At 44.4% G+C, this 27,830-nt stretch overlaps 1 protein-coding gene across 1 annotated transcript; it reads left to right on the top strand.

The window, feature by feature from the left end:
• Nucleotides 1–13,041: 13,041 nt before the first annotated feature.
• Nucleotides 13,042–26,738, top strand: LOC139385903 (P2Y purinoceptor 3-like). The gene is made up of 3 exons (XM_071131196.1): nucleotides 13,042–13,279; nucleotides 25,028–25,466; nucleotides 25,657–26,738. The coding sequence occupies exons 2-3, from the start codon at nucleotides 25,045–25,047 to the stop codon at nucleotides 26,369–26,371; spliced, it is 1,137 nt and encodes a 378-aa protein (XP_070987297.1). The 5' UTR covers nucleotides 13,042–13,279; nucleotides 25,028–25,044; the 3' UTR covers nucleotides 26,372–26,738.
• Nucleotides 26,739–27,830: the final 1,092 nt, after the last annotated feature.

Below are 27,830 nucleotides of genomic sequence, written 5' to 3'. Positions count from 1 at the left end.
AGTTCACTGTTACTCTATTCTGAGGTGTCAGCAGTACATATCAGAGTTCACTGTTACTGTATTCTGAGGTGTCAGCAGTACATATCAGAGTTCACTGTTACTGTATTCTGAGGTGTCAGCAGTACATATCAGAGTTCACTGTTACTGTATTCTGAGGTGTCAGCAGTACATATCAGAGTTCACTGTTACTCTATTCTGAGGTGTCAGCAGTACATATCAGAGTTCACTGTTACTGTATTCTGAGGTGTCAGCAGTACATATCAGAGTTCACTGTTACTGTATTCTGAGGTGTCAGCAGTACATATCAGAGTTCACTGTTACTGTATTCTGTGGTGTCAGCAGTACATATCAGAGTTCACTGTTACTGTATTCTGAGGTGTCAGCAGTACATATCAGAGTTCACTGTTACTGTATTCTGTGGTGTCAGCAGTACATATCAGAGTTCACTGTTACTGTATTCTGAGGTGTCAGCAGTACATATCAGAGTTCACTGTTACTGTATTCTGTGGTGTCAGCAGTACATATCAGAGTTCACTGTTACTGTATTCTGAGGTGTCAGCAGTACATATCAGTTCACTGTTACTGTATTCTGAGGTGTCAGCAGTACATATCAGAGTTCACTGTTACTGTATTCTGAGGTGTCAGCAGTACATATCAGAGTTCACTGTTACTGTATTCTGAGGTGTCAGCAGTACATATCAGAGTTCACTGTTACTGTATTCTGAGGTGTCAGCAGTACATATCAGTTCACTGTTACTGTATTCTGAGGTGTCAGCAGTACATATCAGTTATTGTAATAATCTCACGAGGAAGCGTTGCACAATAAAAATAACCTGACAACAATAATTTCTACTAGGTACCAGGTAGCTAGGCTTTGTAGTGAAACAGAAAGAAAACAAACCAATAGATATCAAGCGTTCAGTAAGGGTTCCTTAGTCCTGATAATGTTTGTACTAGTTAGTATAAATATCAACATAAGAAAATGGCTTATTGTTCCTGAGCATTTATTTAATCATCCACTGTTTCATTGTTTCACATTGAGGTTAAGAAAAAGATGGCGTGTTTTTCCTTCCGTGGGGATGGTTCATATTCAGGTGTAGTGTAGCATGGAACGTCATGCATCACAATGCAGTCTATTTATACGCTGAGTAGTCGTGTGTTACTGTGCTTGAATTAACATGAAGATATCCACCACCTTTAGAATCTAAAACCAGAGGGTAGGGAGGAAGGAAGGAGGGCGAATAGAGAGTAATGTCTGATTTCTGTCTATCACTCTGGTGGTGTATTTTAGTAACTTGTTTATTCCAAACATGATCTGTCTGAAAATGACCTCCACATCCTGCCATCGGGGTTGGAACTGGTCTGATTCTATATCTCTCTTCCTCAATTTTACTCTCTCTGTGGCTCTGTGTTCCAGCTCTCTCTCTCGCTCTCTCTGTAGCTCTGTGTTCCATCTCTCTCTCTCTCTCTCTCTCTCTCTCTCTCTGTTGCTCTGTGTTCCAGCTTTCTCTTTCTCCTCTCTCTCTCCTCTCTCTCTCCCTGTTGCTCTGTGTTCCAGCTCTCTCTCTCTCTCCCTCTCTCTCTCTCTCTCTCTGTGGCTCTGTGTTCCAGCTCTCTCTCTCTCCCTCTCTCTCTCTCTCTCTCTGTGGCTCTGTGTTCCAGCTCTCTCTCTCTCTCTCTCTCTCTCTGTGTGGCTGTGTTCCATCTCTCTCTCACTCTGTGTGGCTCTGTGTTCCAGCTCTCTCTCTGTCTGGCTCTTTGTTCCATCTCACTCTCTCTCTCTCTCTCTCTCTCTGTGTGGCTGTGTTCCATCTCTCTCTCTCTCTCTGTGTCTCTGTGTTCCAGCTGTCTCTTCTCTCTCTCTGTGTCTCTGTGTTCCAGCAGTCTCTTCTCTCTGTGTCTCTGTGTTCCAGCTGTCTCTTCTCTCTCTCTCTGTGTCTCTGTGTTCCAGCTGTCTCCTCTCTCTCTCTGTGTCTCTGTGTTCCAGCTGTCTCTTCTCTCTCTCTGTGTCTCTGTTCCAGCTGTCTCCCCCCTCTCTCTGTGTCTCTATGTTCCAGCTGTCTCCTCTCTCTATCTCTCTGTTTGTCTCTGTGTTCCAGCTGTCTCTTCTCTCTCTCTCTGTCGCTGTGTTCCAGCTGTCTCCTCTATCTCTCTCTGTATCTCTGTGTTCCAGCTGTCTCCTCTCTCTCTCTCTCTGTGTCTCTGTGTTCCAGCTGTCTCTTCTCTCTCTCTGTGTCTCTGTGTTCCAGCAGTCTCTTCTCTCTCTCTGTGTCTCTGTGTTCCAGCAGTCTCTTCTCTCTGTGTCTCTGTGTTCCAGCTGTCTCTTCTCTCTCTCTGTGTCTCTATGTTCCAGCTGTCTCTTCTCTCTCTCTGTGTCTCTGTGTTCCAGCTGTCTCTTCTCTCTCTCTGTGTCTCTGTGTTCCAGCTGTCTCTTCTCTCTCTCTGTGTCTCTGTGTTCCAGCTGTCTCTTCTCTCTCTCTGTGTCTCTGTGTTCCAGCTGTCCCCTCTCTCTCTCTCTGTCTCTGTGTTCCAGCTGTCTCCTCTCTCTCTGTGTCTCTGTGTTCCAGCTGTCTCTTCTCTCTCTCTCTGTGTCTCTGTGTTCCAGCTGTCTCTTCTCTCTCTCTGTGTATCTGTGTTCCAGCTGTCTCTTCTCTCTCTCTGTGTCGCTGTGTTCCAGCTGTCTCCTCTCTCTATCTCTCTCTGTGTCTCTGTGTTCCAGCAGTCTCTTCTCTCTGTGTCTCTGTGTTCCAGCTGTCTCTTCTCTCTCTCTGTGTCTCTGTTCCAGCTGTCTCCCCCCTCTCTCTGTGTCTCTATGTTCCAGCTGTCTCCTCTCTCTCTCTCTCTGTGTCTCTGTGTTCCAGCTGTCTCTTCTCTCTCTCTGTGTCTCTGTGTTCCAGCAGTCTCTTCTCTCTCTCTGTGTCTCTGTGTTCCAGCAGTCTCTTCTCTCTGTGTCTCTGTGTTCCAGCTGTCTCTTCTCTCTCTCTGTGTCTCTATGTTCCAGCTGTCTCTTCTCTCTCTCTGTGTCTCTGTGTTCCAGCTGTCTCTTCTCTCTCTCTGTGTCTCTGTGTTCCAGCTGTCTCTTCTCTCTCTCTGTGTCTCTGTGTTCCAGCTGTCTCTTCTCTCTCTCTGTGTCTCTGTGTTCCAGCTGTCCCCTCTCTCTCTCTCTGTCTCTGTGTTCCAGCTGTCTCCTCTCTCTCTGTGTCTCTGTGTTCCAGCTGTCTCTTCTCTCTCTCTCTGTGTCTCTGTGTTCTAGCTGTGTCTTCTCTCTCTCTGTGTCTCTATGTTCCAGCTGTCTCCTCTCTCTCTCTGTGTCTCTGTGTTCCAGCTGTCTCTTCTCTCTCTCTGTGTCTCTGTGTTCCAGCTGTCTCCTCTCTCTCTCTCTCTCTCTCTCTCTCTCTGTGTCTCTGTGTTCCAGCTGTCTCTTCTCTCTCTCTGTGTCTCTATGTTCCAGCTGTCTCTTCTCTCTCTCTGTGTCTCTGTGTTCCAGCTGTCTCTTTTCTCTCTCTGTGTCTCTGTGTTCCAGCTGTTTCTTCACACCATCCCTCCCCCTTCTTCTTTCCCTCTCTCATCCCCTTTAAGCGTTGGTACCTCTTCATAGCAGAGATAAAGTGATGACACAGGTCATGAGAAGTGAAGTATAATGGCAGACTGGAACCATGTAGATGACAGTAAGCAGGACTGTCTCATGTAATACAATCTAATCCTATCTGAGGTTGTGCTCTGGATGTGGGGTCACTAACCAACCAGAGTCTGGTGCCCAGTCTGACATCACCCTCTACCTCCACACGTCATGTTGATCTGAGACGTTTGGATGTGTTGAAGCGAGATGGTTGTTCAACTCTGCTGAACCTTCTAGAAGGCTACTGTAGGTGCTTAAACCCATCTGATGCTTTAAGAGCAACTACAAAGGGGATAATTTTGGAACAGGGAAAGGAGTTCCCTCCAGTATTCTACACCTCAGCCTAAAATAGGAAACAGAATATGTTGGACTTCCTGAGCCGTGTAAAGTTGAGCGCTTTTTACCATAAGTGTTATTTAAGGTTTGACTGCAATTTGGTGTTTATTATTCATACATAGAGCACAAGTCTGAGGGTCCGGTGTCCCACACACACTCTGAGGGGGCTTGTTTCTGACTTTCTCGCTCACACTTGTTTGCATGCCTGTGTTTTGGATGGGAGTGATGTCATGAACAGGGTGCGTGTCAGTTCCATTTCAACGTTGTCATTTCAGGAAGGGAACTGAATATCAACTCATTCTGAGTGGAGATGGAACTGACCCCAGCCCTGATTAACACTTAACTGCAGAGCTCAAAGGAGGATATATTTGAAGGTATTTTTACTCGTACGCTATCAACTTATGAGTCCTTCACCTTTTGTATCATTCCATCTCTGAATAAGTTTTTTAAAAATGTGAAAGAAGATAAAAGATAATTTGTTGTTGATGTTTTTGTGTATTTTGCTCTTCATTTCTTCACAACTATGTCAAATCAAAATGGTGTTTGTATGTTTAAATACTCACTCAAACATCCACCTCTCTTTTTCCTACTCTTTCTTTTACCTCTGTGGTCATGTCTTAGCAGTTTTCATGTCTTAGCAGTTTTCATGTCTTAGCAGTTTCCTCAAATTAAAACACTACTATTGGAGGAATAGTGTACTTATTTTTGTGGTTTTTCCTCAATGTTCTGCAGCTTTTTATTTCACTTGTTGAAGATTTCTAAAATAATAATTTGAACACTAAATGTGATGCAAAAAGTGGAAATTCCTCGTCTTCCAAAATACTTTTATCCCTGGAGCGAGTTTAGGAACAACCCCCTTGAAGTTTTGTACCCAGTTTGCACAAACAATGGTAACATTACCATACCGTTGTGGCAAACCATGGCACAACGTTTTCTCAACGTTGCGTGAACTGAATTGTATGTTAGCTTATTGGTCCAGTGTTCCGGACCCATGTCAGGCTTGTGATATGAAGTGTAAATCTGTTTTTCATTTCTTTTTTTTAATGTTTTTGATCATTTTTTTATTTTTTATTTTTTGAAGATCAGATAGTGATCTTCGTACCATAACTAAGCCAAGTTTGTTATTGTATAATATGTACTGTAAGATGTAGAACATTGAATAACTATTAAAATATTCCTATAAAAGGAATTCTGTCTTTGTGAAGTTTTTCTTTCCATGAAATATAGTAGAAGTGGGTGTGTACTAGAAGCAGGGGTATGACTAACACAGCCAGTAGTGATGGGTGGACAGAGGCGTGGCTGGGTACGGTGTGGTTACATTACAACTGCTTTAAGTATTAGTAGTGGTAGGTGGGTACATTTGCAGCCTCTGACTATAGTGATGGGTTAAGCCTACAGATTTCATTAAGGCCCAATTGCACACATGGTAGAGATCTTGCTGCTGATCCTACAGACCGTGTGTGTGTGTGTGTGTGTGGGCGTAACCTATTGAGAAAGAGACGTCGGTCTTTCACCTCTAGCAGTACACACCACTCCCTATGCAAACACACACTGATGGCACAAGCAGGGAGCCCAGCCAACAGAGAGTTGCGGTAGTCCAGATGGGATACGACAAGCGCCAAGATTAGGACAAGCGCCAAGATTAGGACAAGATCAGGCCCTGCTGAACCCCAGGGATCTGTGTCAGTGCTGTCATCATCCCCAGACTGATGGAGGAGTGAAGATGGGAGCCCAGACTGATGGAGGAGTGAAGCTGAGAGCCCAGACTGATGGAGGAGTGAAGATGGGAGCCCAGACTGATGGAGGAGTGAAGCTGAGAGCCCAGACTGATGGAGGAGTGAAGATGGGAGCCCAGACTGATGGAGGAGTGAAGATGGGAGCCCAGACTGATGGAGGAGTGAAGATGGGAGCCCAGACTGATATGGTGAATTTGAGAGTCCAGACTGATGGAGGAGTGAAGCTGAGAGCCCAGACTGATGGAGGAGTGAAGCTAGGAGCCCAGACTGATATGGTGAAATTGAGAGTCCAGACTGATGAAGGAGTGAAGCTGAGAGCCCAGACTGATGGAGGAGTGAAGCTGAGAGCCCAGACTGATGGAGGAGTGAAGATGGAAGCCCAGACTGATGGAGGAGTGAAGATGGGAGCCCAGACTGATGGAGGAGTGAAGATGGGAGCCCAGACTGATATGGTGAAATTGAGAGTCCAGACTGATGGAGGAGTGAAGCTGAGAGCCCAGACTGATGGAGGAGTGAAGCTGAGAGTCCAGACTAATGGAGGAGTGAAGCTGAGAGCCCAGACTGATGGAGGAGTGAAGCTGAGAGCCCAGACTGATGGAGGAGTGAAGCTGAGAGCCCAGACTGATGGAGGAGTGAAGCTGGGAGCCCAGACTGATATGGTGAAATTGAGAGTCCAGACTGATGAAGGAGTGAAGCTGAGAGTCCAGACTGATGGAGGAGTGAAGCTGAGAGCCCAGACTGATGGAGGAGTGAAGTGTGCGCCCAGACTGATGGAGGAGTGAAGATGGGAGCCCAGACTGATGGAGGAGTGAAGATGGGAGCCCAGACTGATATGATGAAATTGAGAGTCCAGACTGATATGGTGAAATTGAGAGTCCAGACTGATGGAGGAGTGAAGCTGAGAGTCCAGACTAATGGAGGAGTGAAGCTGAGAGCCCAGACTGATGGAGGAGTGAAGCTGAGAGCCCAGACTGATGGAGGAGTGAAGCTGAGAGTCCAGACTGATGGAGGAGTGAAGCTGAGAGCCCAGACTAATGGAGGAGTGAAGCTGAGAGCCCAGACTGATGGAGGAGTGAAGCTGAGAGCCCAGACTGATGGAGGAGTGAAGCTGAGAGCCCAGACTAATGGAGGAGTGAAGCTGAGAGCCCAGACTGATGGAGGAGTGAAGCTGAGAGCCCAGACTAATGGAGGAGTGAAGCTGAGAGCCCAGACTAATGGAGGAGTGAAGCTGAGAGCCCAGACTAATGGAGGAGTGAAGCTGAGAGCCCAGACTAATGGAGGAGTGAAGCTGAGAGCCCAGACTAATGGAGGAGTGAAGCTGAGAGCCCAGACTGATGGAGGAGTGAAGCTGAGAGCCCAGACTGATGGAGGAGTGAAGCTGAGAGTCCAGACTGATGGAGGAGTGAAGCTGAGAGCCCAGACTAATGGAGGAGTGAAGCTGAGAGCCCAGACTGATGGAGGAGTGAAGCTGGGAGCCCAGACTAATGGAGGAGTGAAGCTGAGAGCCCAGACTGATGGAGGAGTGAAGCTGAGAGCCCAGACTAATGGAGGAGTGAAGCTGAGAGCCCAGACTAATGGAGGAGTGAAGCTGAGAGCCCAGACTAATGGAGGAGTGAAGTAGATAGCTAGTAGATCATAATGACCATAGTATCCAGACCTAGCTAGTAGATAATAAGGACCATAGTATCCAGACCTAGCTAGTAGATAATAAGGACCATAGTATCCAGACCTAGCTAGTAGATCATAAGGACCATAGTATCCAGACCTAGCTAGTAGATCATAAGGACCATAGTATCCAGACCTAGCTAGTAGATAATAAGGACCATAGTATCCAGACCTAGCTAGTAGATCATAAGGACCATAGTATCCAGACCTAGCTAGTAGATAATAAGGACCATAGTATCCAGACCTAGCTAGTAGATAATAATCACTATAGAGTTTCCAGACCTAGCTAGTAGATAATAATCACTATAGAGTTTCCAGACCTAGCTAGTAGATCCTAAGGACCATAGTTTTCAGACCTAGCTAGTAGATAATAATCACCATTGAGTTTCCAGACCTAGCTAGTAGATCATAATGACCATCAGATCCAGACCTAGCTGGTAGATCCTAATGACCATAGAGATTCTGTAGGTTATTATTCATGTCTAATGGTGATGACCACAAACTATATCTATGGTAATAAAGATTGCTCTGTCTCCATCCTCCCCTAATGTCTGGGGCAGTACAGCTGGCAACCCTCGTGTAAATAGTTATCACTCACTGCACTGGTGGGGGTGGGATCCTCCATGAACCTGTAGTGTTGTTATTTTATGCTAATGTTCTTTCTGTCGCTAGTCCTCAATAACGTACATGGGTAGTTAAAGGTTTAAAAAAACAGAAGGATGTCACATTGTGTGTGATAGCATAGATACATACCTGCCAGGTACTTTCACCCTGTCATCATAACACCATTCAGAGTCAGTGTTCCCCTGCATCCCTGACAAAACACATCGCTACACACACCACTACACATACCACTACACACACCACTACACATACCACTACACACACCACTACACATACCACTACACATACCACTACACACACCCCTACACATACCTGTTTGACTAGCTGTCTCATATACCTGTTTGACTAGCTGTCTCATTAATGATCACACACTGGTAAATAGCTGACATGCAGTAGTTATGAAGCTCCAGGCCTGAGGGTGATAGAAGCTCCAGGCCTGAGGGTGATAGAAGTCAGTTGGAACATGGCTACTGTGGAAAAACTGGTCTAAATCCCAGCACTCACACCCTGTTCGAGAGAAATGGTTACGGTAATACCTGCATGTACAGTACTAACCAGGTATACATTATGTAATACCGGTTCTGAAGGATCCCATGGCACTTCACAACAACACCCATTCCACCATGATAAATTGTCATGACAATGAGCTGTTGTAATGTCATGGATAAGGGCTAGTTAAGTCTTGGTCAGGTAATGTGTTAAAGGTTATGGTCTCTGTAATGTAACTTTTTACATTTACATTTTAGCCACTTGGCAGACGCTCTTATCCAAAGTGACATACAGTTAGTACATTCATTTTAGTACATTCAATTTTTTTATTCAAATGTAGGAACTGGGTTCTACAGTCTGAACTCTCATTTTGAACCCCCCTCATCTACATGTGTGAAGGTTAGTGTCTTTTCTGTAGGGAAGCTAATTATTCATAATTGATGACAGTCCTGGGAGTGTGTAAACTTTATTTTTTTTATTACCATATAATTGTTGTATGTTCTCTCTAGTTATGTACTTGAAAATGTATCAACTGACCAATTTGGCACATTTGGGCAGACTTGATACAAATTTTGAACAGTAATGGAATGGTTCATTGGATCAGTCTAAAACTTTGCACATACACTTCTGCCATCTAGTGGCCAAAATCTAAATTGCGCCTAGACTCCTTAGCGATATATTGGCCTTTCTCTTGCATTTCAAAGATGATGGAACAAAGAAAATCATAGAAAACTCATGTTTTTTTTCTTTGTATTATCTTTTACCTGATCTAATGTGTTATATTCTCCTACATTCATTTACAACTTCCACAAACTTCAAAGTGTTTCCTTTCTAATAGTATCAAGAATATGCACATCCTAGCTTCACGTCCTGAGCTACAGGCAGTTAGATTTGGGTGTAATTTTAGGCAAAAATTGAAAAAAAAGATCTGATCCTTAAGATAGTCATAGTAAGGACATTTTTCTACTTGAAGGACAAGTTTTATTTTTATTCTTATGATTTATTTATTTGTGGGGGGTGGGGGGGGGGTGTGCGAGGGGGGTCTTGTAGGATTATTTAAGATACTCAATTCCTACACTGTAACACAAAGCAGGCAGCAGGTCCTTGGAACTTCTTGTTTTCATTCTGACTAATTATTGCTCAAGCACACACACACACACTTGATGCAAGGCAGCTCTTGCATAAAATAAATCCATCTCAGAGAGTTGATTTTTAACCATCAAGGTGTTTCTCCATAACTCATGGCATGCCAGACTTCACATGATGCCATTGTTTTTATTTTTTACTTGGCAAGTCAGTTAATTAAGAACAAATTCTTATTTTCAATGACGGCCAAGGAACAGTGGGTTAACTGCCTGTTCAGGGGCAGAATGACAGATTTGTACCTTGTCAGCTCAGGGATTTGAACTTGCAACCTTTTGGGTACTAGTCCAACACTCTAACCACTAGGCTACCCTGCCACCCCATTTTTGGTGCAAAACATTAAATACAAAATATGCTGTATATATTACATTAAATACAAAATATGCTGTATATATTTATGTATTCATTTGTTTGTTTATTTATTTATTATTCCTTCATTAACTTATCAGATATGAAAAGTTCATTTTGTTCAAACATGACGTAATTTGACGCAGAATGGTGTTAATTGAGGACATAGGTTAAGCTAGATTTCAGTTGAGGACATATTGTTTTCAAGACCACCAGATCCTGAACAGCAGGCAGGCTGCAGAATTGACTGATTCAATAAACAGGCAAAACTAGTTGAGACAGAGCCTGGGGCTTGTTTCATTATTTAGATGGGTTTTTTCCCCTCTGGAGAGAACAGGATGAAGAATATCCATCATCGTAGACCAGCATATCCTGTACTGTAAATGTACTGCATTGTACTGGCAGCAGAAAGGCTGCAGTGCAATCTACAGCATTAATGTTGTAAAATACATGTATGATATTTTACTGTGTCACAGGTGAGGCCCAAAAAGCGGCCCTCCCCCTCTTTACGCGCGAACCCTCTTGTCTCTAATTCGGCGAGAACAATGGCGCGTGTATGTAAAACATACCCGTTCACCGGGAGAATTTGATACAAGCAGAGGACAACTGTGTGAAGCTAGCCACAATAATGATTAGACACAATAAGTGGAATTTGCTGTTGGCCTTTAAAATAAAAGTTATGCATTGAAATTGATCCTAACAGATACAAATAGTGGAATAAATTCATATTTGGACTAGATTTAGCTTAACAAGGTCGGAATGTTTTTATATCACTTACAAAAAAAATACAATAATGAATTATTCGACAATAAACAGTAATTGCATTTTCTCCCCAGTCCCTAAACGTCGTGAAAGAAGATGACAGAAAACACTTTGAAGCAGGAAGCACCAGGTCAATAAAAAAGTGAGTCAGATGAAGCAGATGCTAAACTACAGGACTGTTTTGCTAGCACAGACTGGAATATGTTCCGGGATTCTTCCATGGCATTGAGGAGTAAGGCACATCAGTCACTGGCTTCATCATCCCCACAGTGACTGTGCGTACATACAGCTGAAGTCGGAAGTTTACATACACCTTAGCCAAATACATGTAAACTCAGTTTTTCACAATTCCTGACATATAATCCTAGTAAAAATAGCATGTCTTAGGTCAGTTAGAATCACCACTTTATTTTAAGAATGTGAAATGGCATGTAAACAGAATGATTTATTTGAGCTTTTATTTCTTTCATCACATTTCCAGTGGGTCAGAAGTTTACATACACTCAATTAGCATTTGGTAGCATTGCCTTTAAATTGTTTAACTTGAGTCAAACTTTTCAGGTAGCCTTCCACCAGCTTCCCACAATAAATTGGGTGAATCTTGGCCCATTCCTCCTGACAGAGCTGGTGTAGCTGAGTCAGGTTTGTGGGCCTCCTTGCTCGCACACGCTTTTTCAGTTCTGCCCACAAATTTTCTATAGGCTAGAGGGCAGGGCTTTGTGATGGCCACTCCAATACCTTGACTTTGTTGTCCTTAAGCCATTTTGCCACAACCTTGGAAGTATGCTTGGGGTCATTGTCCATTTGGAAGACAAATTTGTGACCAAGCTTTACCTTCCTGACTGATGTCTTGAGATGTTGCTTCAATATATCCACATCATTTTCCTTTCTCATGATGCCATCTATTTTGTGAAGTGCACCAGTCTCTCCTGCAGCAAAGCACTCCCACAACATGATGCTGTCACCCCCATGCTTCACGGTTGGGATGGTGTTCTTCGGCTTGCAAGCATCCCCCTTTTTCTTCCAAACATAACGATGGTCATTATGGCCAAACCGTTCTATTTTTGCTTCATCAGACCACAGGAAATTTCTCAAAAAATACGATCTTTGTCCCCATGTGCAGTCGCAAACCGTAGTCTGGCTTTTTTATGGCGGTTTTGGAGCAGTGGCTTCTTCCTTGCTGAGCAGCCTTTCAGGTTATGTCGATATAGGACTCGTTTGACGGTGGATATAGATACTTTTGTACCGGTTTCCACCAGCATCTTCACAAGGTCCTTTGCTGTTGTTCTGGGATTGATTTGCACTTTTTGCACCAAAGTACATTAATCTCTAGGAGACAGAAAGCGTCTCCTTCCTGAGCGGTATGACGGTATTTATGCTTGTGTACTATCGTTTGTACAGATGAACGTGGTACCTTCAGGCGTCTGGAAATTGCTCCCAAGGATGAACCAGACTTGTGGAGTTCTACATTTTTTTTTCTGAGGTCTTGTCTGATTTCTTTTGATTTTCCAATGATGTCAAGCAAAGAGGCACTGAGTTTGAAGGTAGGCCTTGAAATACAATTTGATGTCAACTAGATTGAAGCATTCATTCCATCGATCTATTACATTATTTTGTTGAGCAAGGGTTTATTTAGTCTGCTACGTCAACATATAATGACAGAAGAGAAGCTGCAGGTATCTAATTATAGATAAATTGACTAACAAGTAGCCTACCAAAATGTCAGAAATGATAAGCAGAAACATAACTAATTCCTGCAGTCTTTGACTGTAGCCTATAGCACATGTTAATATGCAGGTTAGGGCTGGGTGCCGGCCTCAGATTTTCACTTTATCACAATCGATTAGCAATTGCGGGCAGATGCTGGTGAACAAACAGCTGACCTGCGCTCCTCTAGTGTGCACCCATGGAATGGGGTATCAGTCTCTACCCAGTGACACTAACAGAACACAACTATAGAGTTTATACACATATTAGCGTCAAAGCTCTTATTGCAGGAGTCTGAAACCACTTTGTAATGACCACATTAAGCTCACCAGTCAACCTAATTAGCACGTGGAGTAATGATTGCTTTTGATTTAAAAAAAATATATATGAAAAAAAACAACGCTTTATCTGCCTTTCCAATAAAAACTCGTTTGAAAATTAAAACATATATTTTATGGAAAATAAATGTTATATATTTCTGGAAAATGCACCATGCTGCCCTGTTGACAACATGACCAAGCAGCGCAGATTAGGCTGTTCGATTTGAGGTGGGCGCTCCTCCCTTTTGCCAGTTCACGTCACCGGCCATAAACCGCTGCCCCGCGGCTCAGCATAATCGAATCCGCCCAATATCTTTGATATCATGCGCTCTGGTGCTCCAAAAAACATATCCAAATCAGTTGGACTTTATGAAGGATCTCCATTGATTGGTTTACTGATTTTTCTCACTAAAGTACTCATTTGTTTGGGCTACTTACTAGGCGACTGCCTGGTAAAACACGAGGCAGGTTTGGATCTCCCACTTGTTTACAGGAGCAGAGAAAGTCAGTATTTTGTCGCAGCCACAGAGGTAAAAAAAAACAGTGTTATAATTGTACTTTATATGCAGACGACTCGAAACAACCTCATTGGCACAGTGTATAGTCATTATACCATAGTAGTCTGGAACATGTTTCCATGGAATATATAATCATTTTGGCAATGGCCCTCCGAATTAAATGCGCAGGGTGCATAGTATTAGTTAAATACCTTAAAGGGGAATTCTACGATGGGTAGGTAGTAGATTATTATTATTTTTTTACTTTTAAATTAAAGATATATACCCATTGATTCTTGAAGAATATAATTTATAGCTGCCTTGTCAGCTTAGGTCAACTGTCATACCTGTGTCCGATGTTTCTGTTTGATTCCTCCTTTAAACCACAGCTATTTTAACCTGTCTAAACCTGTCAACAACATGAAGTAGCCTATCATTCCTAACCTTCAGTGTATCATGATGAATGGTGGGGAATTTGTACTCCTATTGTTGTAATTCTGATAACCAGTAAATACTGTTTTGGTGGTGCACTTTAGAGCAGCACATTGATGAAGCCAACCCAAGAGCTGATCTTTTCTCTGAGATTCAATACTATTTCATTAGGAACCGTAAGGACTATGTCCTGCATATGGAGTATAGAACCCACTCAAGATAAACACAGTTTTAACAGTCAGTTTTACAGTTCTCCATACCTCTAGCTCAGTGGAGGCTGCTGAGTGGAGGACGGCTCGAATGGCGCGAATGCAATGGCATCAAACACATGTATTTGATACCAATCCACTAATTCCCTCCAGCCATTACCGGGAGCCTGTCCTCCCCAGCACCCTAGCTCTAACTTCTGTCTGAGACATGTTTAGGCAACTCAGTGTTTCCCTTTTCCCCTATATGCATTTAGAAGTGACATTTGTCGTGGATCCCTGCTAACTCTGCCACCGCTGCTGAAATAAATCCTAGGAGAAACACTTAATTATGAATAAAACACATGGCTGATGAATGATATACAGTTGCTGCTGTTGTTATTACAGTGTTCTCTATAACATCACTTCACACCTCACTGCAGCAAAATAGTGTACCTGTGTGTGTTAGCGTGTACCTGTGTGTGTTAGCGTGTACCTGTGTGTGTTAGTGTGTACCTGTGTGTGTTAGCGTGTACCTATGTGTGTTAGCGTGTACCTGTGTGTGTTAGCGTGTACCTGTGTGTGTTAGCGTGTACCTGTGTGTGTTAGCGTGTACCTGTGTGTGTTAGCGTGTACCTGTGTGTGTTAGCGTATACCTGTGTGTGTTAGCGTGTACCTGTGTGTGTTAGCGTGTACCTGTGTGTGTTAGCGTGTACCTGTGTGTGTTAGCGTATACCTGTGTGTGTTAGCGTGTACCTGTGTGTGTTAGCGTGTACCTGTGTGTGTTAGCGTGTACCTGTGTGTGTTAGCGTGTACCTGTGTGTGTTAGCGTATACCTGTGTGTGTTAGCGTGTACCTGTGTGTGTTAGCGTGTACTTGTGTGTGTTAGCGTGTACCTGTGTGTGTTAGCGTGTACTTGTGTGTGTTCGCGTGTACCTGTGTGTGTTAGCGTGTACCTGTGTGTGTATCTTTTGTGATGGAAAGCACAACATGTGTATAGTGACCACAGCAGTAAAGGTCCTTTTGGGTCGGACCACAGCAATGTTTCTAGTAAAGGTCCTGTTGGGTCGGACCACACCAGACATTAGTCAGGGTCCTGTGGGTGCTTTCTCTGGGTCCACTGGCACAGATATAGTTGACATAGAGGATGGAGGGAGATTGAGAAGCAGTGTGTATTCTATGTTAACTGTCTCCTCTCCTGGTCTGATAGGGTTAAAGTTAAGTCAGGGATGGACAGACTATACAGGTTGGTGCCATTGCTACAGATGGTGGATCTGGAGAGTTCGTCACCTACAGATGGTGGATCTGGAGAGTTTGTCACCTACAGATTAAATGCTTTGAGACCTGGTGATGAATATAAATACAATTAATTAACATGGCCTCTTAGTGTCCAGGGTGAACTGTCCTGCATGTCTCTGTAGTTTACCGACAGCCATTTCAACAGCTGTGAACTGTCCTGCATGTCTCTGTAGTTTACCGACAGCCCTTTCAACAGCTGTGAACTGTCCTGCTTGTCTCTGTAGTTTACCGACAGCCATTTCAACAACTGTGAACTGTCCTGCTTGTCTCTGTAGTTTACCGACAGCCCTTTCAACAGCTGTGAACTGTCCTTCATGTCTCTGTAGTTTACCGACAGCCATGTCAACAGCTGTGAACTGTCCTGCTTGTCTCTGTAGTTTACCGACAGCCCTTTCAACAGCTGTGAACTGTCCTGCTTGTCTCTGTAGTTTACCGACAGCCATGTCAACAGCTGTGAACTGTCCTGCTTGTCTCTGTAGTTTACCGACAGCCCTTTCAACAGCTGTGAACTGTCCTGCTTGTCTCTGTAGTTTACCGACAGCCCTTTCAACAGCTGTGAACTGTCCTGCTTGTCTCTGTAGTTTACCGACAGCCATGTCAACAGCTGTGAACTGTCCTGCTTGTCTCTGTAGTTTACCGACAGCACTTTCAACAGCTGTGAACTGTCCTGCTTGTCTCTGTAGTTTACCGACAGCCATTTCAACAGCTGTGAACTGTCCTGCTTGTCTCTGTAGTTTACCGACAGCCATGTCAACAGCTGTGAACTGTCCTGCTTGTCTCTGTAGTTTACCGACAGCCATGTCAACAGCTGTGAACTGTCCTGCTTGTCTCTGTAGTTTACCGACAGCCATGTCAACAGCTGTGAACTGTCCTGCTTGTCTCTGTAGTTTACCGACAGCCATGTCAACAGCTGTGAACTGTCCTGCTTGTCTCTGTAGTTTACCGACAGCCATGTCAACAGCTGTGAACTGTCCTGCTTGTCTCTGTAGTTTACCGACAGCCATGTCAACAGCTGTGAACTGTCCTGCTTGTCTCTGTAGTTTACCGACAGCCATTTCAACAGCTGTGAACTGTCCTGCTTGTCTCTGTAGTTTACCGACAGCCATGTCAACAGCTGTGAACTGTCCTGCTTGTCTCTGTAGTTTACCGACAGCCATGTCAACAGCTGTGAACTGTCCTGCTTGTCTCTGTAGTTTACCGACAGCCATTTCAACAGCTGTGAACTGTCCTGCTTGTCTCTGTAGTTTACCGACAGCCATGTCAACAGCTGTGAACTGTCCTGCTTGTCTCTGTAGTTTACCGACAGCCATTTCAACAGCTGTGAACTGTCCTGCTTTTCTCTGTAGTTTACCGACAGCCATTTCAACAGCTGTGAACTGTCCTGCTTGTCTCTGTAGTTTACCGACAGCCATTTCAACAGCTGTGAACTGTCCTGCTTTTCTCTGTAGTTTACCGACAGCCATGTCAACAACTGCACATTTTCTTCCTCCTCGCCTTGCAAAACCATTACAACTTCTTTCTCGGTGACAGAGGTATCTATACAAACCCTTTAACAAAGCACTAGAGTGGGTCTTTTTTAAGTGCCAAAATGCCACTGTAGGATCTTCTTTTGGGTGTAACTGAAAATCCGTAGCTGTAAGACTGAAGGTTTCGGAGACAAAAATAAGTTGTTTGAAGAATTGATATTGAGCTACATGCTGAATAAGCTGGTCTACTCGTCATAACATCAGATAGTCATTATAGCTTGATGTTGCACTTAGCAGAGCAGACCTGTGTCCCAGGACACTCAGGCAAAGTACTGCCTCCGTCTGCATCAAATCTGCATTTAGCCTCTTTCCAGTTACTCCACGTTCTCCTAACTGTTCCCTAACTGTGTCACCCTAGGGGGAGAAGCCAGCTCTGAAGACTGATCTGTAATGGTGTATAATGTTTGTTGTTGTGATATTGACCCACTGTAGCATACAGAAGTCTGGAAGCGACATGTTATCTTGAAGCGATGGTGTCCCCGCTGGGTTAGGTGAGGGTCAGATTTGGGTTAAAAATAAACCCTGGCATCTTCCACTTTTCCCATATGTCACATGTATATTTTAGAGTTATACCTTGACTGTCTTGAGATTGATTGATGGGGTCTGTTTCTAATGCTGCAATGTCTGTCTCCAGAGTGATTTGATGATTTCAATTAATTGAATTGAGATATGGCCTTGGCTTTAAATGTCAAGTGTGTGCGTGTGTGCGTGTGTGCGTGCGTGCGTGTGTGCGTGCGTGTGTGCGTGTGTGCATGTGTGCGTGTGTGCGTGTGTGTGTCATTCAATTCAACAGGCTCTGCTTTCTCTCCTACAATCTAATGACCGTGGTTGAGGGGAGGTAATGAAACTTGACTGGAAGGAAGGGATGTGTGTGTGTATAATCACTGTGCATGAGAAAGTTCAACATGATATCATTAGCCTGCTCTATCTGATGTGTCTGGTTCAGGTCATGTGATCATGTGGTTTATAAATAGGTGTGTTACACTGCCTGTGCGATAGCATGTAATCTTGGCATGCACACACACACACACACACATGTGATGTGAAGAACTCTCCCTCATTGCCCAGCTGTGTGTGTGTGTGTGTCAGCTACTACTGTATGTGAGTTTGCACCTGTCTCTGATTGCTGAGAATTCCAGCCAGGTCAACTGGGGTACAAGTCAGTATTCGATGTCCATCCATGTCTGAGGATGTCGGTAGATGATGTGAAAACCGGCCACTAGGGGCAACAATGTGTGCTGTTACCTTCAAGTAGGTTTGGGTTTTGCTAGGGCGTAAGCCTTGGATTCCAAAGGTTGCAACTTTGAATCCAGCAATAGAAAGTGTTTTTAAAAAAAAATAATTAAATGTAAGCTTGTCCCAAACATTGCTCCTTACTTTACCCTTTCAGAGTTAATGACTAACCTTAAGAATTTGAGGTTAACACCTGAACTTTGCCCTTACCTTAAAAATGTGGTGCTAAGGCTTAACCTTGATTGATTAGGATCCCCATTAGCTTGGCGACAGCTTGTCTTACAGGGGTCTGACACATAACGAGAAATACATTACAGGCAAAATACTTTACATTAACATGTACAGTGTGTGTGCATCTATCAGCTCCACGTACATGTCAGTCCATACACACAACAAGTAGGTCACATGTCAGTACAGACACACAACCAGTAGGTCACATGTCAGTACAGACACACAACCAGTAGGTCACATGTCAGTTCATACACACAACAAGTAGGTCACATGGGGGAAAGGCGTTGTGCCGTGAGGTGTTGCTTTATTTGTCTTTTGAAACCAGGTTTTCTGTTCACTTGCACTATATCATATGGAAACGAGCTCCAGGCACGGCTCTGTATAATGCTGTAGGTTTTCTTGAATTTGCTCTGGACCTGGGGACTGTGAAAAGACCGCTGGTGGCACGTCTGGTGGGGTACATGAGAGCTGGACGGAGAAGTCACTGAAACGCACACACATTAGCTGGAAAATTATGGAGCTTTTTATTACAAATGCTCACACTAGGGATGTTTCCATTAAAATTAGAGGCTTTGTGCAAACACTTCACCTAAAGGCCATGGCAGCCCTTTAGGGTGCTGGTGATGACACACACATTCACAGAGTGTGAGGGAGAGAGAATGGTGAGGAGAGAAAGAGAGGGGGGAGAAGGTAGATGGGGGAAGAGAGAGATGGGGGAGAGAGAGATGGAGGAAGAGAAAGGGGGGGGGGTGGAGGTTAATCAGCTGCCAGGAAACGAGTACTTCAGCCATCTTACACACACAAACACACAGTGATATGGCATATTGACACTCCCTTTCCTTCCCCTTCACTTAGTCATTCCTGGTATGAAGTGTTGTGAAACCATGCGTCACTGTTCAGACAATAGAGCGCTAGTATGTGTTGGAGATGGAAGTCAGCTTTGGAAGTCAGCTCTAGCGATCTAATACTCTCCGACGTGTGGTTTGGACGGCGAGACGTGACGGATAATTATGATCATGATGTTGATGATGAAGGGGCTAGGATAAGAGATTGATGAAGGGGCTAGGATAAGAGATTGATGAAGGGGCTAAGATAAGAGATTGATGATTAAGGGGCTAGGATAAGAGATTGATGAAGGGGCTAAGATAAGAGATTGATGAAGGGGCTAGGATAAGAGATTGATGAAGGGGCTAGGATAAGAGATTGATGAAGGGGCTAGGATAAGAGATTGATGATGAAGGGGTTAGGATAAGATTGATGATTATGAAGGGGCTAGGATAAGAGTGATGATGAAGGGGCTAGGATAAGAGATTGATGATGAAGGGGCTAGGATAAGAGATTGATGAAGGGGCTAGGATAAGAGATTGATGAAGGGGCTAGGATAAGAGATTGATGAAGGGGCTAAGATAAGAGATTGATGATTATGAAGGGGCTAGGATAAGAGTGATGATGAAGGAGCTAGGATAAGAAACTGATGTTGATGATGAAGGGGATAGGATAAGAGATTGATGAAGGGGCTAGGATAAGAGATTGATGATTATGAAGGGGCTAGGATAAGAGATTGATGATTATGAAGGGGCTAGGATAAGAGATTGATGATTAAGGGGCTAGGATAAGAGATTGATGATGAAGGGGCTAGGATAAGAGATTGATGAAGGGGCTAGGATAAGAGACTGATGTTGATGATGAAGAGGATAAGAGACTGATGTTGATGATGAAGGGGATAGGATAAGAGACTGATGATGATGAAGGGGCTAGGATAAGAGACTGGTGATGATGATGAAGAGGATAAGAGACTGATGTTGATGATGAAGGGGCTAGGATAAGAGACTGATGATGATGAAGGGGCTAGGATAAGAGATTGATGATGAAGGGCCTAGGATAAGAAACTGATGTTGATGATGAAGAGGATAAGAGACTGATGTTGATGATGAAGGGGCTAGGATAAGAGACTGTTGATGAAGGGGCTAGGATAAGATATTGATGTTGATGATGAAGGGGCTAGGATAAGAGACTGATGTTGATGATGAAGGGGCTAGGATAAGAGACTGATGTTGATGATGAAGGGGCTAGGATAAGAGACTGATGTTGATGATGAAGGGGCTAAGATAATAGACTGATGTTGATGATGAAGGGGCTAGGATAAGAGACTGATGTTGATGATGAAGGGGATAGGATAAGAGACTGATGATGATGAAGGGGCTAGGATAAGAGATTGATGATGAAGGGCCTAGGATAAGAAACTGATGTTGATGATGAAGAGGATAAGAGACTGATGTTGATGATGAAGGGGCTAGGATAAGAGACTGTTGATGAAGGGGCTAGGATAAGATATTGATGTTGATGATGAAGGGGCTAGGATAAGAGACTGATGTTGATGATGAAGGGGCTAGGATAAGAGACTGATGTTGATGATGAAGGGGATAGGATAAGAGACTGATGTTGATGATGAAGAGGCTAGGATAAGAGACTGTTGATGAAGGGGCTAGGATAAGAGATTGATGTTGATGATGAAGAGGCTAGGATAAGAGACTGTTGATGAAGGGGCTAGGATAAGAGATTGATGTTGATGATGAAGGGGCTAGGATAAGAGACTGATGTTGATTATGAAGGGGCTAGGATAAGAGACTGATGTTGATGATGAAGGGGCTAAGATAAGAGACTGATGTTGATGATGAAGGGGATAGGATAAGAGACTGATGTTGATGATGAAGGGGCTAGGATAAGAGACTGATGTTGATGATGAAGAGGATAAGAGACTGATGTTGATGATGAAGGGGCTAGGATAAGAGACTGATGTTGATGATGAAGGGGCTAGGATAAGAGATTGATATTGATGATGAAGGGGCTAGGATAAGAGATTGATGATGATGATGATGAAGGGGCTAGGATAAGAGACTGGTGATGATGATGATGAAGAGGATAAGATACTGATGTTGATGATGAAGGGGATAGGATAAGAGACTGATGTTGATGATGAAGAGGCTAGGATAAGAGATTGTTGATGAAGGGGCTAGGATAAGAGATTGATGTTGATGATGAAGGGGCTAGGATAAGAGACTGTTGATGAAGGGGCTAGGATAAGAGACTGATGTTGATGATGAAGAGGATAAGAGACTGATGTTGATGATGAAGGGGCTAGGATAAGAGACTGTTGATGAAGGGCCTAGGATAAGAAACTGATGTTGATGATGAAGAGGATAAGAGACTGATGTTGATGATGAAGGGGCTAGGATAAGAGACTGTTGATGAAGGGGCTAGGATAAGAGATTGATGTTGATGATGAAGGGGATAGGATAAGAGATTGTTGATGAAGGGGCTAGGATAAGAGATTGATGTTGATGATGAAGGGGCTAGGATAAGAGACTGTTGATGAAGGGGCTAGGATAAGAGACTGATGTTGATGATGAAGAGGATAAGAGACTGATGTTGATGATGAAGGGACTAGGATAAGAGACTGATGTTGATGATGAAGGGGCTAGGATAAGAGACTGATGTTGATGATGAAGAGGATAAGAGACTGATGTTGATGATGAAGGGGCTAGGATAAGAGACTGATGTTGATGATTAAGGGGCTAGGATAAGAGATTGATGATGAAGGAGCTAGGATAAGAAACTGATGATGATGATGAAGAGGATAAGAGATTGATGATGATGATACAACAGCTTGAACCACAGACGTCCAACCGCTGAGTGGGTAGTAGGGGGCTGACAGAGAAACAGGCATTCCCACTGCTAAAATACTGTACTTTTGGCTGCGTTTGGTCCTCAGGATTGGACCAGTACACTAATATATACATACAATTTAGCAGACTCTTTATCCAAAGCGACTCACAGACATGCATGCATTTTGTACGCATGGATGGTCCCGTAGCACACAGACAGAATTTAGAGATAGTTACTATGAAAACACCATATTCTCCTACCTCACCTGGTGGAGAGTACTGGTAGACTGAGATGAAGAGGACAGTCGTTAGAAGAGGGTCTGAAATAGTGCTGAGTGGGGTTGTAGTGCTGAGTGGGGTTGTAGTGCTGAGTGGGGTTGTAGTGCTGAGTGGGGTTGTAGTGCTGAGTGGGGTTGTAGTGCTGAGTGGGGTTGTAGTGCTGAGTGGGGTTGTAGTGCTGAGTGGGGTTGTAGTGCTGAGTGGGGTTGTAGTGCTGAGTGGGGTTGTAGTGCTGAGTGGGGTTGTAGTGCTGCGGGGTTGTAGTGCTGAGTGGGGTTGTAGTGCTGAGTGGGGTTGTAGTGCTGCGGGGTTGTAGTGCTGAGTGGGGTTGTAGTGCTGAGTGGGGTTGTAGTGCTGAGTGGGGTTGTAGTGCTGAGTGGGGTTGTAGTGCTGAGTGGGGTTGTAGTGCTGAGCGGGGTTGTAGTGCTGAGCGGGGTTGTAGTGCTGAGCGGGGTTGTAGTGCTGAGTGGGGTTGTAGTGCTGAGTGGGGTTGTAGTGCTGAGTGGGGTTGTAGTGCTGAGTGGGGTTGTAGTGCTGAGTGGGGTTGTAGTGCTGAGTGGGGTTGTAGTGCTGAGTGGGGTTGTAGTGCTGAGTGGGGTTGTAGTGCTGAGTGGGGTTGTAGTGCTGAGTGGGGTTGTAGTGCTGAGTGGGGTTGTAGTGCTGCGGGGTTGTAGTGCTGAGTGGGGTTGTAGTGCTGAGTGGGGTTGTAGTGCTGAGTGGGGTTGTAGTGCTGAGCGGGGTTGTAGTGCTGAGCGGGGTTGTAGTGCTGAGCGGGGTTGTAGTGCTGAGCGGGGTTGTAGTGCTGAGCGGGGTTGTAGTGCTGAGCGGGGTTGTAGTGCTGAGCGGGGTTGTAGTGCTGAGTGGGGTTGTAGTGCTGAGCTATTAGTGTTTTTTGAGGTCTGTTCAGTTAAAAAAATATTCAAACATTTACTAATATTCAAACATTTACTAAATGTACTGATTAAGACTCACATTCCTTTCAATCTTACCCCGATTTTAGCAGAGATGCAGAGAAGCATATTATTAAATCAATTTTTATTTGTCACGTGCCGAGATCTTACATTAAAAATGCTTACTTACAAGCCCTTAACCAACAATGCATAGCAAGAAAAGCCTAAATATATATACTCATTTTTTTATTATTGAAAAAAAAAATAACACAATAAAATAACAATAACGAGGCTACATACAGGGGGTACCGAGTCAATGTGTGGGGGTACGGGTTAGTTGAGGTAATTGAGGTCATGTGTACATGTAGGTAAAGGGGTAAAGTGACTCTGCATAGATAATAAGCAGCGAGTAACAACAGCATAAGAAAGGGGGTCAATGTAAATAGTCCGGGTCGACATTTCATTAACTGTTCATCACTCTTAGAAGGGGGTAGAAGGGGCTAGAAGCTGTTAAGAAGCCTTTTGGACCTAGACTTGGCACTGCTTTCCGTGCGGTAGCAGAGAGAACAGTCTATGACTGGGTGGGTGGCTGGAGTCTATGACAATTTTTAGGGCCTTCCTCTGACACCACCTGGTATCAAAGTCTTGGAAGGCAGGAAGCTTGGCACCAGTGCTATACTGGGCCGTACGCACTACCCTCTGTAGCACCTTGCGGTCGAGTGCCGAGCAGTTGCCATACTAGGTGGTGATGAAACTGGTCAGGATGCTCTCGATGGTGCAGCTGTAGACATTTTTGAGGATCTGAGGACCAATGCCAAAACTTTTCAGTCTCTTGAGGGGGAATAGGCATTGTTGTTCCCTCTTCAAGACTGTCTTGGTGCGTTGGACCATGATAGTTTGTTGGTGATGTGGACACCAAGGAACTTGAAGCTCTCAACCCGCTCCACTACAACCCCCTCAATGTGAATGGGGGGGTGTTTAGCCCTCCTTTTCCTGTAGTCCACAATCAGCTCCTTTGTCTTGCTCACGTTGAGGTAGAGGTTGTTGTCTGGCACCACACTGCCAGGTCACTGACCTCCTTCCTATAGGCTGTCTCATCATTGTCGGTGATCAGGCCTAACACCGTTGTGTTGTCGGCAAACTTAATGATGGTGTTGTAGTCGTGTTTGGCCACGCAGTCGTGTGTGAACAGGGAATACAGGAGGGGAATAAGCACACACCCCTGAGGGACACCTGTGTTGAGGATCAGCGTGGCAGATGTGTTGCTGCCTACCCTCACCACCTGGAGGCGGCCCGTCAGGAAGTCCAGGATCCAGTTGCAGAGGGAGGTGTTTAGTCCCTGGGTCCTTAGCTTAGTGATGAGCTTTGAGGTAACTATGGTGTTAAACCCTGAGCTGTAGTCAATGAACAGCATTCTCACATATTATGTTTCTTTAACAAAATAACCACCAGTCAGGAGGATACAGACTGCTCAAGAGGTATGCTTAAATAAAATGTATTACATAGAATTAGCTAAGCATAATGATTATGGCTCTAGATTGCAGGAAAGAGGTGTTTCAGGTGTTTGAAAATGCGAAATTCTCCTACTTACGGACAGGGAGCCTAGCCACCCACCCCCAGCCATTCTCACGTACTTTGTGCCCTCTCAGATTTCCAGGGTGTATAATGCCCCTGGGTCTGTGTGTAGCAAGTGTAAAAATGTATCCATCTCTGTCCGACCCAGAAAGAACAGGTGCAATGGATTATGGTCATTGTAGTTATTTACCACATTTCTGCACTGAACAAGAATGAAAACTACAACTCCCTTTAGCCCAGCGTCCCACATAGTTCTTGACTTGATTTCTCTCTTGAATTATTTGATTTCTCTCTAGAGCGTTGGTCTCACACAAAAACTAAAAAATACATGGAATTCAAGTAATTGAACCGATGTCAGTCAATTAGTTGTTTAATAACCAAAAAAGTACAACATTTCGATTAATCACTCAGCACTACATGGTTATCAACTTTGATGTGATTCATCCTGGCCTCTCTTCTGTTTCAGAATGTGAAGCTGTTGCCATGTCGATATCCTCTCTAGAAGTGTTCTCTACGGAACCTTTCCTCATTGGAATGTTCACAGCAGAAGGTTCCTCCTCTGGACATTACACAGAACCCCATTTGGAGGAATACCTCATCGCCATGGGCGATAACAATGTCACATGGCCAGTCTGCACCTATAAGGAGGATTTTAAACGCTTCCTACTTCCTGCCGTCTACAGTGTGGTCTTCCTGATTGGTCTGCCTCTGAATGGGGCGGTCATCTTGAAGATCTGGAGGTCACGACCCAACCTGACCCGGAGCAACGTCTACATGCTCAATCTGGCCACGGCTGACTTCCTGTATGTGATGTCACTACCTCTGCTCATCTACAACTACGCCAGTCATGACTACTGGCCCTTTGGAGAGCTGGCCTGCAAACTGGTCCGCTTTCAGTTCTACAGGTAGCATAGCTACTCATTAACCAACATATCCATATCATAGTTCTATAGATGACTTAAAATACTCAAACTCATATACTTACAGTCCTACAGGGAATAATCAGTCATATACTGAATGTTACCTTTCTGTGGACAGATATTTGAGTGGATTGTAGAGAGAAAACATCATTAATGTTATTTATTGTTCCCACAGTAACCTGCATGGCAGTATCCTGTTCCTGACCTGTATCAGCCTCCAGCGCTACGTGGGCATCTGCCACCCTATGGCCGGCTGGCACAAGCAGGGGGGTCGCAGGCTGGCACGGGTGGTCTGTGGGGGTGTGTGGCTGGTGGTCGCCCTCCTCTGTGCCCCCACGTTCCACTATGCCTCCACAGGAACACAACGCAACCGCACCGTCTGTTACGACCTGAGTCGACCGGAGCATTCGGCTGACTACTACCCCTATGGGATGGCTCTGACCTGCCTGGGCTTCCTGTTGCCTTTTATGGGCGTGGTGGCATGCTACTGTCGCATGGGTCGCCTCCTCTGCCGCCCGCCATCCTATCAGGGCGCTACCATGGCAGCCTCAATGGAGAAACGGGACAAGGCGGTGAAGATGATAGTCATCGTGGTGACGGTGTTCGCTGTGAGCTTCCTGCCATTCCACCTTACTAAAACCATGTACCTGTTGGTACGAACCTTACCAGGTGCTCCGTGTGCGACACGGAACCTGTTCTCAGTGATCTACAAGTGCACCAGGCCGTTCGCCAGCATGAACAGTGTTCTAGATCCTATACTGTTCTACTTCACACAGCCACGGTTCCGCAGGAGCACCAGAATACTGATCACCAAGATCACCACTCTCAGAGACAGGGAACCAAGGTGTGAGGAAGTGAAAACCCCTAGATTATTTAGATCCCATGTTTAATCAAGGGTTAACTCGCTTTGAGACAAAGGAACCAAGGAGTATGTAAAACAACCATAGTCCACAGTTGTGTTACACCTAGATACATGGGTTCTGGGTAGCTAGAACCGATCCAGAACCCTCATTGACTTCTGCTCTGCCAGCATGGCAACAAGTCAGTGTGTTTGCTAGTGTGTCTGCTTGTGACTGTATACTAAAATGCATGAAGTAGTCAGCCATAACACTGCTTTTGGTTGCCATAGTATTATGTAATGTATCCTGTATGTCCATGCACACTGCTAGTTGTTTTCTATATGAGCCACTAGGTGGCGTGTATTACCTACATATCCCATGGGCTTATTTATTTTTTATTTAACCTTTATTTAACCAGGTAGGCAAGTTGAGAACACCTTTATTTAACCAGGTAGGCAAGTTGAGAACACCTTTATTTAACCAGGTAGGCAAGTTGAGAACACCTTTATTTAACCGGTTAGGCTAGTTGAGAACACCTTTATTTAACCAGGTAGGCAAGTTGAGAACACCTTTATTTAACCAGGTAGGCTAGTTGAGAACAAGTTCTCATTTACAATAGTGACCTGACCAGGATAAAGCAAAGCAGTTTGACACACGACAACACAGAGTTACACACGGAGTTAAACAAACATACGTTAGAAATAAAAGTCTATATACAATGTGAGCAAATGAGGTGAGATAAGGGAGGAAAAGGTAGTACGTTATAGGTGGGCTATGTACAGGTGCAGTAATCTGTGAGCTGCTCTGACAGCTGGTGCTTAAAGCTAGTGAGGGAGATAAGTGTTTCCAGTTTCAGAGATTTTTGTTCGTTCCAGTCATTGGCAGCAGAGAACTGTAAGGAGAGGCGGCCAAAGGAAGAATTGGTTTTGGGGGTGACCAGAGAGATATACCTGCTGGAGCGTGTGCTACAGTTGGGTGATGTTATGGTGACCAGCGAGCTGAGATAAGGGGGGACTTTACCTAGCAGGGTCTTGTAGATGACCTGGAGCCAGTGGGTTTGGCGACGAGTATGAAGCGAGGGCCAGCCAACGAGAGCGTACAGGTCGCAGTGGTGGGTAGTATATGGGGCTTTGGTGACAAAACGGATTGCACTGTGATAGACTGCATCCAATTTATTGAGTAGGGTATTGGAGGCTATTTTGTAAATGACATCGCCAAAGTTGAGGATCGGTAGGATGGTCAGTTTTACAAGGGTATGTTTGGCAGCATGAGTGAAGGATGCTTTGTTGCAACATAGGAAGCCAATTCTAGATTTAACTTTGGATTGGAGATGTTTGATGTGAGTCTGGAATGAGAGTTTACAGTCTAACCAGACACCTAGGTATTTGTAGTTGTCCACATATTCTAAGTCAGAACCGTCCAGAGTAGTGATGTTGGACGGGCGGGCAGGTGCAGGCAGCGATCGGTTGAAGAGCATGCATTTAGTTTTACTTGTATTTAAGAGCAATTG

The sequence above is a fragment of the Oncorhynchus clarkii genome, chromosome 27, assembly GCF_045791955.1.
Source record: "Oncorhynchus clarkii lewisi isolate Uvic-CL-2024 chromosome 27, UVic_Ocla_1.0, whole genome shotgun sequence".
NCBI lineage: Eukaryota > Metazoa > Chordata > Actinopteri > Salmoniformes > Salmonidae > Oncorhynchus > Oncorhynchus clarkii.
This window is presented reverse-complemented; position numbering and strand designations above follow the sequence as displayed.

Coding starts and splice junctions, on each gene's coding strand:
- LOC139385903 (XM_071131196.1), top strand. CDS start 25,045: ATGTCGATATCCTCTCTAGAAGTGTTCTCTACGGAACCTTTCCTCATT. Junction 25,467..25,656: donor GTCCGCTTTCAGTTCTACAG/GTAGCATAGCTA, acceptor TTGTTCCCACAG/TAACCTGCATGGCAGTATCC.